An 11,111-nucleotide genomic window follows, 5' to 3' on the forward strand; every position below is an offset into this window, starting at 1 on the left:
CCCACACATCTGACTGTGAAGTCCTGGGTGTCTGGTCCTTAGCGTGCCTGGGGAGCACTTTCTGCTCTGTCCCGCCTCCGTGCCCGTCTGCCCTCCCATGCAGGCCCCACGAGGTGGGCGCAGGCTGTCTCCGCGGCTGTGGCTGAGCCCCGGGCGTCAGTGTGGCTCTCGGAGCCCTGTTCCCCACCGCGCATCCTGGCAGGGTCTCCACAACCTGTCATCCTTGTTTCATCTTGATTTATGATCAGACCTAATGAGTTTTTGGAGCAGCTGTCTCCCAGGGATGCGGCGATCAATCTAGGAGATGGTTGTTGAACTCTGCTCCTCCCGCAGCCAGGGGAGGCAGGGAGGGGCCAGACAAAGGGGTGGGGTCACAGGGGCCTGGCCAGGTGCACAGTGGGGGTTAAGCCTCGTGCCATGGTCCCAGCAAGGTCAGGGCCCTGACTTCCCCTTCCTCCCTTCCTCCCTTCCTTCCTCCTTTCCTTCTTTTCTCCCTTCCCTCCCTTTCCTCCATCTCCTAGGGGAACTAGAGGTTCTAGATGGTGCTAGTTTCTTTTGAATTTGCTGGGGTGGAGACCAGGCTGGAACAGTTCCCTTCACTGTCCACTCCCAGGGGACAGATCCCAGCCCCCGCCTTCATATCCTCATGGTGATGGGGAACCAGAGGGCCCTGCCCCCTCCCCAGGTAGCTGGGTTCACCTTCTGCCCCAACTGGGGCCATTTGCACTGGGAAGCTGGTCCTCACCCCTGTTTTGGGGGCATGGCTCTTCTAGAGCCACCTGCCCTTCGTGGATGTGCTCCTCACCATGGCAGCCTCTCCCTTTCCTGGTGTGTGAACGCCCTGAGTGCAGGTCGGGATTCGTGGGTGAATGACCCACCTCTGCTGAGTGTGCACTCGGTCTGCTCAGCCCTAGAGCTGCTGGTGTCTCCATGCAGCCGAGCTGCCACACAGCTGGGTGAGCTTTTGACAGCAGTGCAGGGTGTGACCAACGGGAGCTCACGAAGGCCCGCACGGCCCTGCAGCTGCGCCTGCCCCATCAGGTGTTTATCCCATTTTCTAACACTCTGGAATCACCTCCCAAGAGCTTCTACCATCTGCTTCTGACTCCCAGGCGGCAGCAAACATCCAGCCCACGGAGGTAGACTTGGTTTTTGCAAATAGACTTTTTAAGACAATCAAAAGAACCAAATGGGTGACTAATCTAGGTAATCTAGGTAGTGGCATTAGGAGGTGAACCTAATTATGGCTAGAAGATCGTGAAATCATTTTTTTAATTACCCATAGCCGTGACTTTGTTCTGTTTGTTTTGTTTTGTTTTGTTTTGTTTTGTTTTGTTTTGTTTTGTTTTTTGATGGTGGAGTCTCACTCTGTCGCCCAGGCTGGAGTGCAGTGGCACAATCTTGGCTCACTGCAACCTCTGCCTCCCGGGTTCAAGCAGTCCTTCTGCCTCAGCCTTCCGAGTAGCTGGGATTATAGGTGCACACCACCAAACCCATCTAATTTTTAGTAGAGACAGGGTTTCACCATGTTGGCCAGGCTGGTCTCAAACTCCTGATCTCAGGTGATCCGCCTGCCTCGGCCTCCCAAGGTGCTGGGATTATAGGCATGAGCCACCGCGCCCAGCTGCCGGGGTTTTGTTCTAGCTTAAGGTTCTAGAAGTTGTTCCACATCACTGTTGGTGTCAAAGGCACCTCTTCGCAAGACAGCTGCTCTGGAGGACGCCAATTGGAAGGTGTACATTTCGGGGCATGCATGTGTGTGTACAACTGTCTCATTTCTTTGGAAACCTACTTTGTAAATTGGTTTATTTACCGTGAGGAAATCTCACAGGCACGGCTGTAAGGAGAGCTGCCCTTCTTTGGAGATGTGAGGCTGGGGAGTTAGAGGAGGAGAGAAGCATGAGCTGTGTTCAGGGCAGGAGGAAGCAGTGGCAGGGATGCTCACGTCCAGACAGCTGACCTCTTCCTGCCTTCTTACCTGCTTGCTCACCAGACCCAGGGCCCAGGGCCGAGTGACAGACAGCTAGAGGAATTCTCCACTTGCCTTTTTCTAAGTTCATGCCAGCCTTGGCCAGGGCCAAGTGCCAGGTCTCAAGGTGGTGCCTCGAGATGGCGGTGGCAGTGCAGGATTTGAATCTTGCCCTACAGCAGCTGCCCCCATTGCCCTGACCCTCGTGCCCCACTTATGGTGGCAAAACAGTCTGCTGCAGCCTCCTGAATAACAAATCACCAGGTGCCCCTGGGCCCAGTCTGGCCTCTGTACCCCCACCCCATCCTGCTCAGCTCTGCTCTGTAGCCTTTCCTGGCTCACAGGGACTCCACCTCCAGCGTGTCTGCTGTCTCCCCAGTACCCCCCCCGCACATCCTGCCCTGGCACACCTCCTCTGGGGTGCGTCTCCCGCATAGCACTGCTGTGCACAGCCCCCTCTACCCAGCCTCAGAAATCTCTGGGGCGAGCAGATTGCTCGGGGTCCTGGGCTGTGCCACAGCTGTCCTGTGCCATCCATCCCCACTGGGTAAAGCTGGAGGCAACTCCCTGGACTGAGACTGGAAGGAAGTAGGCCGCCGCTTCCCCTTGACTGACCAGGGTTGGGACGATTTGTGATGCCGGGGGACGAGTCCCAGGCCCTCAGAGTCGGGAATGGCGGGGACTGGAGCGGGTGGTGAGAGGCAGAAACAAATCATCTTCTTTGCTGGCAACGTTCTCAGGCCGGTTTCAACGCTCCCTTCCTCCCCTCCTGTCCCCCACAGTGTCAGGCAGTTGTGATTAAAAGTAATAGATGAAGATTCCATCCCACTCCCAAGTGTCATTGTGGGAAGACATTGCCTGGTTTCCTGTGGGTCCCATCAGAGCCACCTCTTCCTTCCAGGAGTCAGGGAGTGGGCCTGGCCCAAAGGGAACCATGAGGTCCCCAGCTTCCCACCTGCGGAAGAGCCCTGGGGCTCTGTGGGGGCCCCCAGACAGGAGCCACCGAGCTGCGATCTCGCCTCTTTGGCCACTGCCCCTTCACACTTGCCTGTGCTCCTCACCAAGAAATGTCACGTGTCCCCGTGGGCTTCACCTGAGGGGTGAGGGCACAGGCTAGAGAGGCTGTCAGATGTGTTCTGAACAGAGAGAGCAGGGCTTGGCCAGCTTCAGAACAGACACGGACACCGGTGGTCTCCGTGTGTGAGTAGCTAACCGTGGTTCTGGGTAGCCCGGAGAGCAGAAGCCAGAGACAGAAAGATCTAAGAGTGCCATCTCCTCAGAGCGCTGGGAACGCAGCCCCTTGTGCCTGGGGTGCACAGGCTGCCTCTGCGGAGCTCAGCCTGGAGGGTGTGCTGTGAGCCTGTCTCCAGTGGCAGCCCAGAAGGAGGGCCACCATAAAAGGCTGCAAAGTGAAGCCAGCCTGGTCTCCATCAGCAATGCAAGCTGTTTGCTCTGAACAGATAGGGCCATGGGCCCCCTTCCACTTCCACAGAGAGTCCCCTGTCCCCTAGCTGTGCTGCCAGGCCCAGGAAAACAGAGCCACATGCCACCTGCCTCCAGCCTCGGTGTCAGCAGCCCAGGACTGGGCAGTCCGCAGCCTTGATCCTTGGTGCTGTTTCTGCCCTGGCATGACCACTGGCAACTTCCTGCCTGCCCTCGGCCCCTCGGTACCTACCTGTCTGCCCAGGGCTCCCAGCACTCCTGCCTGTTGGCTTCAGCTGTGTCTAGCAGATGCCCTCGGCCCAGGAGGACACCTCCTCCCAAACACTCCGTGCCCTTCCGCGTCTACCCCCCAGCTCCCCAGCCTCACATTCCTCAAACCAAGGGAGAGAGTGTGACCCTGTGTCCTGGCCCAGCCTGCTCCCTGCCAGGAAGCTGGCAGAGCCCCTGAGAGCCCTGGGGGGCTGATGAGGCAGCCAGGCAGTGCCTGCCCCAGGATTCGCCCTCCTCTAGGAAGACAGAGTTGCTACCTCTGCAAAGCCGGACCACCCTGCCCCTGGCCCCACTGCAACCCAGGCCCCTTGCTCAGCAGGGAGAGGGGAGAACAGGACAGAGAGGGATTTGCTCAGCAGGGAGAGGGGAGAACAGGACAGAGAGGGATGCGGGACCTTCCTCTGATGAGCAGCCACTGTTGAGCCACCCAAGAATAGGGCTGCCTGAATGTGCATTTAATGACTCTTCCTAATGGGGCTATAGGCCCTGCAAAGGCGCCCCCCAGACCAGAAACTCAGGGTAGGGCTGTGCCTGTCTGCACTGGCTGACTCCCCTCTCTCGTTTCCCAGCTTTCGCCGTCATGATTGTGCTGGCCCTGGTCCGCATCGGGCATGGACAAGGGGAGGGGCACCCGCCCCTGGCCGACTTCTCGGGGGTCCGGAACCTGTTTGGGGTGTGCGTCTACTCCTTCATGTGCCAGCACTCCTTGCCGTCCCTCATTACCCCGGTCTCCTCCAAGCGCCACCTCACAAGGCTGGTGTTCCTGGACTACCTGCTGATCCTGGCCTTCTACGGCCTCCTCTCCTTCACCGCCATCTTCTGCTTCCGCGGCGACAGCCTCATGGACATGTACACCCTGAACTTCGCACGCTGTGATGTCGTGCGCCTGGCTGCTGTGCGCTTCTTCCTGGGCCTCTTCCCTGTCTTCACCATTAGCACCAACTTCCCCATCATTGCCGTGACCCTGCGCAACAACTGGAAGACGCTCTTCCACCGCGAGGGCGGCACGTACCCGTGGGTGGTGGACCGCGTCGTGTTTCCCACCATCACCCTGGTGCCGCCTGTGCTGGTGGCCTTCTGCACCCACGACCTGGAGTCGCTGGTGGGTATCACAGGGGCCTATGCGGGCACCGGCATCCAGTACGTCATCCCCGCCTTCCTGGTGTACCACTGCCGCAGGGACACCCAGCTGGCCTTTGGCTGCGGGGTCAGCAACAAGCACAGGTCCCCTTTCCGCCACACCTTCTGGGTGGGCTTCGTGCTGCTCTGGGCTTTCTCCTGCTTCATCTTTGTCACAGCCAATATCGTCCTCAGCGAGACCAAGCTCTGATGTCAGGACAGGCAGGTCTAGTGACGGGAGGCATAGGGGCCCCAGCCCCACCCCTCGCCCGCAGAGCCCAGATTTAGTTGCTCCCAGGTCTTCATGGGGCAGGTGGGACTGCGGCTCTAGGGGAAACCGCCTGTCCAGCTGGGGGTCTTCTCCCCACCCCACCTTCCACCCAGTCCGCACCAGTCCTCACTCCCCCGGGCAGCTCTCCCACCAGGTCCTCCTGCCTGGGTGACACATGGCTGCTCCCAAGTTCTAGGACTCATTACTGGAATCACACCCCTCTCCTACATCTTCCAACATGTTCACCCCCACCCCACCTCCACGGCGGGCTCCTCCCTGCATGGTGGGAGATGCAGTGCTGGCACTGCCATCCTTTGTCCCAGACCCACGCCCCCCGCCTCCAGCCCTGTCCTGCGTCCTTGTCTAAGAAACCTCCGCTAGCAACTGCGGCCTCTTCAGAGGCGAATCCCAGGCTGGAAGCATCCTAGCCAGGCCTGCCTGTGACAGCAGGGCCCACCCTCCCACCAGGCCTGGGAGGCGCTAGGCGCCACCTCAGAGAGGGCCTGGCTGGCCCCATGACAAGAACAAGAAGTGCTAACTGGTACCAGAGTCCCCAGATAGAGCTGCGAGGGCCCTCGCTGTGGGCGCGAGCTCCGGAGTAGCAGGCTGGATGGAGCGTCCCTTCTATAGGGACACAGCCGCCTGCCAGCTGGACCTAAAGTCTGGAGCTTGTCCCTGAAAGGGACCGTCTGCTGCCCTCGCTGCCCCGTTGGCCCCCTCAGGGCCTCTCGCAGTGCGGGTGGTCCTACTAGAGGGCAGCCATCCCCACCTGGCACCTTAGCGGCTTGGCGGTGACATGGCAGTGGGAGGGTTCTGAGGTTCCCACCCTGACAGTGGTCAGGCTGCCCGTGCTCCCATTCCAACGCTAAAGGCAGCTCCCTTAGGGGCTGGGTGTGGGTGCTCAGTGTTCATGCTATGTCTCTTGGGCAATGTGGGGTTGGATGGGGCCCCCACTGCCATTCCCATGGAAGGAGGCCAGGTCCCTAGCCACCTCCCACTCAGCCATGCACGCACTTGCTGGGCTGGCCTCCTAGGAAACACAGGTGACTCGAATGAACTCTGTATTTTCAACGTGCCTTCTACTGCTTCAGGACCTGGGGGTCCCCTTGACCCTCACTGGCTTGCCCTCAGCCCTGGGCCTGGTCCCACCTGTGCTGGAGCCGCCTCTCTGGGGTGGGTCTCAGGCCGGACCCCTCCCTCTTTTGAGTTCAGTGCCTTGCTCAGCCCCTCCTCTGTATCTCGGCGTCTTCAGACCTCTGACAGAGCGACGATGTAGGGTCTCCTGGGGCCCAGGGGTCACAGGGTCAGGGGGATGTGGGATTTGCAGGGAACGCGGGGAGTCCACAGGCTGCGCCACCTCTGCCCTGGCAGCTGAAGCCTGGGAGAGTGCCTGTGCGGTGTAGTTGGCCTCCGCCCGCTTTCTCTCTGCCGACGCACCTCGGCGCTTCTCACAGCTTGTCCCCACGTGTCATTTTCCATCCACGGGAAGAAAACAAAATGCCCTTCTCCATCTGCCATTGCGGCTTCCTCCCAGGAGACCCCTCAGGATAGGTAGAGCAGGGGCCTGCAGTGGTCAGGCCAAGAGCAAGGAAGACCTGGCTGCACCCCTGTGGCTGAAAACTCAAAACATCTGGAATTACCCTTCTCCAATTATGTTCCCTCTTGCTTAAAGACAAAGTTGATTAAATCATCCTGCCACCCCAGACTCCAAACCAAATCTTGGATGCAAATTCATGAGCTTCATAAAGCCCAGGTTAATTTATGTGACAGTCTGGAACCGCCCCGCCATGGAGTCAGTGGCCATGTTCCCCGCCACCTCTGAGCTGGGGCAGCCCCGGCCCTGGAGGGAACTGGCCCACAGTGACCACATCGCTGCTGCCAAGTGGGGACCCTCACCACTGCCGTTGTCTAGCTGCTTTGCTCCTCTGCGTCCTCCTGCTGTAAGTCAGATGAGGTCACCTTCCTCTCCATCGATGCCAGGCTTCTGCCGCTGACGGCCAATGGGGCTTGGGGCCAGGGGCAGAGAAACCCAACAGCAAGACAGCCCCGGGTGATGCTGGCTCTCCACGTGCATCAGGCACATTTCACTGCAGTCATCATCAACTTGGCAAAGTAGGCAAGTTCAGCTTGTGGTTTCCATATTGCAGATGGGCCCCCGAGGTCAGTGGTGGGGAGAGAGAAGAGGATGCCAGCCCAGCCTGGCCCCGGAGCAGGTGTCGCTGTGGAGGAAAGCTTAAACTCAGCAGCCTCTACCCAACATCTGCCACCTGCATGGCCCCAGATGCCCCCAGGGCAGACCAGGTCAAGGTGGTAGTAAACTTTCTTTGCCTCCCTCCCCGCAGAAGCACCAGACCCACCTGAGCCCCAGAGCCTCGTGCCAGCAGCTCCTGGCTGTTCCTCACCTGAGGCTAGAGCAGCAGCTGCTGGCTTATAGATGGGCCGGATAGCAGGTTACAGACTGGGAGGCACTGCTGGGTGGTGGAGGTGGGCAGTGGCACCATGATGGGCCCTTAGCCACATAGCCGTCCTCACCACGGGGCCAGGAGCAGCCTCGGCAACAGGCAGAGGCCAGAGTGGTGGGGAGGACAGGGACTGCTGCCCCGCTCCTGGAAAGCCACTGCGGAGGGGCAGTGGCTGGCAGTGCCAGGTCCGGGGGAAGTGGAGGCGTCCTGTCTGGGGCCATATTCCCAAGCAAGGGTGACCCATGGTTAAGGGCCCCATGGTTAAAGTTGGAGAGAGCTTGGGATCCCTTCCACCTGGGGCCGATGGTGTTGATTGCAGACTGGAGGGGTAACTTCCGCTGTGTGTCATTATATGCCAGGCATGGCATTGGGTACTTTCTGCATGGACCAGGCAGCTGGGCCTGCCATTTGCAGGCAGCAAGCCTCCGTGGTCTGTCCTTCCTCATTTGTAAAGTGGGGTAACAGCAGCTACGTCACTGGCCAGTTGTGGGGATTAAAGTGCTGAGCTTAGTGCCCAGCACAAAATGCTCAATAAAGCTATTCAGTGACATCTGTTTCCCACATCACTCGCCAGACTAACTACTTGTAGCCAGGGACCCCCGACTCATTAGGACTCCTGACACCTACTTGGTTTCATAGCCTCCTAATGAGTTGTCACCAGATTGCGATTCGGAAACAGAAGATTGGTCTGAATTATCTGGAGTCCAGAGGGCTTTGGGGATAGGGGTTGTCTCTCGTTCCCCAGTCCCCTAGGAAACTTGAGGACAGTCCTTCCCTTTCAAAGAGCAGGATAGGCTAGGCTGGAGGGTCCTGACTGAATACATCAGCCTGCCTTTTTGCAAGCTCTGCCCTCCTCCCCTCCACACACCTGGCTGCCTGCAAAAAGCTGGCTTGGACTACAAGCCGCTCAGCTAGACACAAGGAAAAACAGCTACAGCAGCAACAGAAGGGACCCCAGTTAGTAAGATTTTCCTGCTCTGAGGCCAGCCACAAGGGCCTCTCTCTGTATCTCACCCAAAGAAAAAAAGTGGTATTTGAGCATGTGGGTTGCCAGGCCCTTGTTTATGACACTTTCACATCTGTGGCCTTACTTATCTCTCCTCTCCCCTGCCACGCTTTCTTCCCTTCCTTTGGTGGCGCAGGAAGCCAGGCCAAGCTAGTTCTGAACTCAGGATGCATCCCTCCTGCTACCTGTCCCCCAGGATTCATAGCCTCCTGCCCCCGCCCCCAGATATATTCCTAGAGAAGGAACAAGGCAGCCCCCGCCTGGCCCAGGAGCAGGAGCGGCCCTCAGAGCCAGCAGCAGGCTCAGTTCCACATTGGAGGCTCAGCTCTTAATGATCTTTCCAGTTCTTGGTTATTAATGATCTTGGGCAGAGAGCGGAGCAGCCCTGATCTCACAGCTCCTCCGGGCTACCTCACCTGCCACAGCCTTCCTCCCAGGGCCTAAGGCAGACCCTGACTCCGGGAGGAGGAGAGGGGCTCGGTTCCAGGGGCTGGTGGCCAACAGTTAACCCTCGCACCACTAGTGGCTGCGACCGAGGTCAAGCTCCCTTCCAGAGTGCTGGCCTCCAACACACCTAGACAAACTCCCGGCCTGCTGTCCTGAACCCGGATCCAGCCCATGAAAACCCATAGGGTAGAGAGCATGAAATTGTAATGGACAGGGCCACCCACTCTTGGGGTACTCTCCTACCAAGAATGGAGGTGTGTCCCACCCTACCATTTCAGCTGCCTTCACCCCTAAAACTAACCCCCCAAAAAAGTCCAGTTCTTACGGCCCCAACCCAAGCAATGGGGTCTTCAGAGACTTAAAGAGGCCATCCGGCTTCCTGGGAACCAGCAAGGAGCTACGGGGGAGGGCACTGGCAGAGACAGCCAGCACCGCCCCTCGGGCTTCCTGTCTGTCACGTGGAATTAGCCTCTGCTCTGCCTCCACGCAACTTGTCAGGACAGCCAGGGCTTGGCCTTTATATCCTCAGCTGTTAGAAAAGTGTCTGACAGAATCAATAGTTCCACTGTTTGTGGAACGGATAGAAGAATGAAAGCCTGCTTGCTCCACATTGTAGGGGGGATAAGTGTAATTGCAGATGTGAAAACATTGAAAATGGCAAGCAAAAGCCATCTTTTCAGATGGGCCAGAGGCAAAGATGTGTGATAGAAAAAGGAAGTGGGCTAGAAGCCCCAGAGGGAGGACAGGATGAGACCTCAGGCAGATTCTCCCACCACAGGAGTCCTGGCACCAGCGAGGCCAAGCTGTGCCTGACCCTGGCAGCCACCTGCACCAGGATTCCAGAGCCCAGGCAGTTCCGAGCCTCACGTGTCAGAGACAACGCGGCCAGCCAGGGTTTAGCAAGCCTACAAGCTCCCTACCTTTCTCTGCCTCTGCCACCGTGGCACTGTCAGGCTCCCCAGGGTGTCCCTGGCAGGGCGGGGCAGCCACCACCCCTGGCACAAGCCTCCCTTTTCAAGGAGACTGAGGGATGAATGCCATCCATCATCAGCAGAGCCCCTGTGCTGAGCACACGTTACATCCGGTGCCAGGATGGGTGGGAGCTGGCCCTGAATACCAAGTGGCTTCTGCTGTCCAGAGCCCCCTCTCAGCCTCACCTCCTTCCCACATCCCTCCCACACGCTCCCAAGGCTCCGCCTCCCTGAGAGGGAGCTGCCCACCTGCTTTAGACAAACACCCCACCTGGGATACTCCCATGATGCCCCTGTTGTCTACAGCCTGTGCTGTGCCGCTTCCAGAATGCAGAATGAAGCACCCAGGACCAGTGTGTTGTAAAACGTTGGTTTAATGTCCCAGTGCTCTGATGAGAAGAAACTCCAGCCAGGTAGAGCAAGGATCAGGATGGCCCTGCCTCAACCACAAGTTCCAGTCTCCATGCCCACAGCAGCCATGACCAGTAACTGGCTAGCCCCAGGGCAGGGAGAGCCTCAGGGGTCTGACCCCCACAGCACACCCTCCTGGCAGAACTCTGCATGATAAGAGGACAGCAGAAGCCCAACCCTCACCACGATTTTGAGGCTACTGAGGTCACTGATGACCATGGAAGATATCATCTGTTACTGGGGTCCCGTGGCCAGGATTTCATGGTAGAAGCGAGAAAAGCTCAATCCTGCCTGCCGCTTAATCCTGACAGTGCCAGGCAGAGAATCCAGCTGGCTCGGAGCCTCAGTGGCTGATAACTCACACTTCTGACTCCAAACTGGAGATCCGCCTCCAGGTGCAGGGTCCCGGGAAGCCTTGCGTCCCACAGGCTACCCTGCTGACCTCGTCCAGTCTCCCACTGTCCCTGTAGCCTGTGCCCAGCCCCAGAGTTCTGCCCCTGTGCCCCAGAGGCCCCCAGGCCCCAGAGAGCCAGGAGCCATGGCTGGCACAGGGTGGAAGGTGAGGACAGACAGCCCCCCAGCAAAACGGCAGGTGGGCGTGGGCGTGCAGGCAGACATGCTGTCTGTGCTGCCAGGCGGGGGCCCCTGCCTGCTCGCCCTCCTGGCAGGCCTCCCGGTAAGTCGGCAGGCACATCGACTGCGCCTGCGCCAAGCGCCTGCAGGCCGAGTGGCCGTCGGGGCG

At 58.9% G+C, this 11,111-nt stretch overlaps 2 protein-coding genes across 2 annotated transcripts in view; one reads left to right on the top strand and one right to left on the bottom strand.

Annotated features, from left to right (window-relative positions):
• The window catches only part of TMEM104 (transmembrane protein 104), a 61,570-nt gene extending 54,781 nt beyond the window's left edge, over positions 1 to 6,789 (top strand). The window contains exon 10 of the mRNA XM_011940597.1: positions 4,252 to 6,789. Within this exon, the coding sequence (XP_011795987.1) occupies positions 4,252 to 5,012 (761 nt within the window). The 3' untranslated portion in view covers positions 5,013 to 6,789. The remainder of the gene's footprint in view (positions 1 to 4,251) is intronic.
• Positions 6,790 to 10,318: 3,529 nt separating this feature from the next.
• GRIN2C (glutamate receptor, ionotropic, N-methyl D-aspartate 2C) overlaps positions 10,319 to 11,111 on the bottom strand; it is an 18,821-nt gene continuing 18,028 nt past the window's right edge. Inside the window, exon 15 of the mRNA XM_011932580.1 lies at positions 10,319 to 11,107. Within this exon, the coding sequence (XP_011787970.1) occupies positions 10,728 to 11,107 (380 nt within the window). The 3' untranslated portion in view covers positions 10,319 to 10,727. The remainder of the gene's footprint in view (positions 11,108 to 11,111) is intronic.

The sequence above is a fragment of the Colobus angolensis genome, unplaced genomic scaffold (genome assembly GCF_000951035.1).
Source record: "Colobus angolensis palliatus isolate OR3802 unplaced genomic scaffold, Cang.pa_1.0 Scaffold1, whole genome shotgun sequence".
Classification (NCBI taxonomy): Eukaryota; Metazoa; Chordata; class Mammalia; order Primates; family Cercopithecidae; genus Colobus; species Colobus angolensis.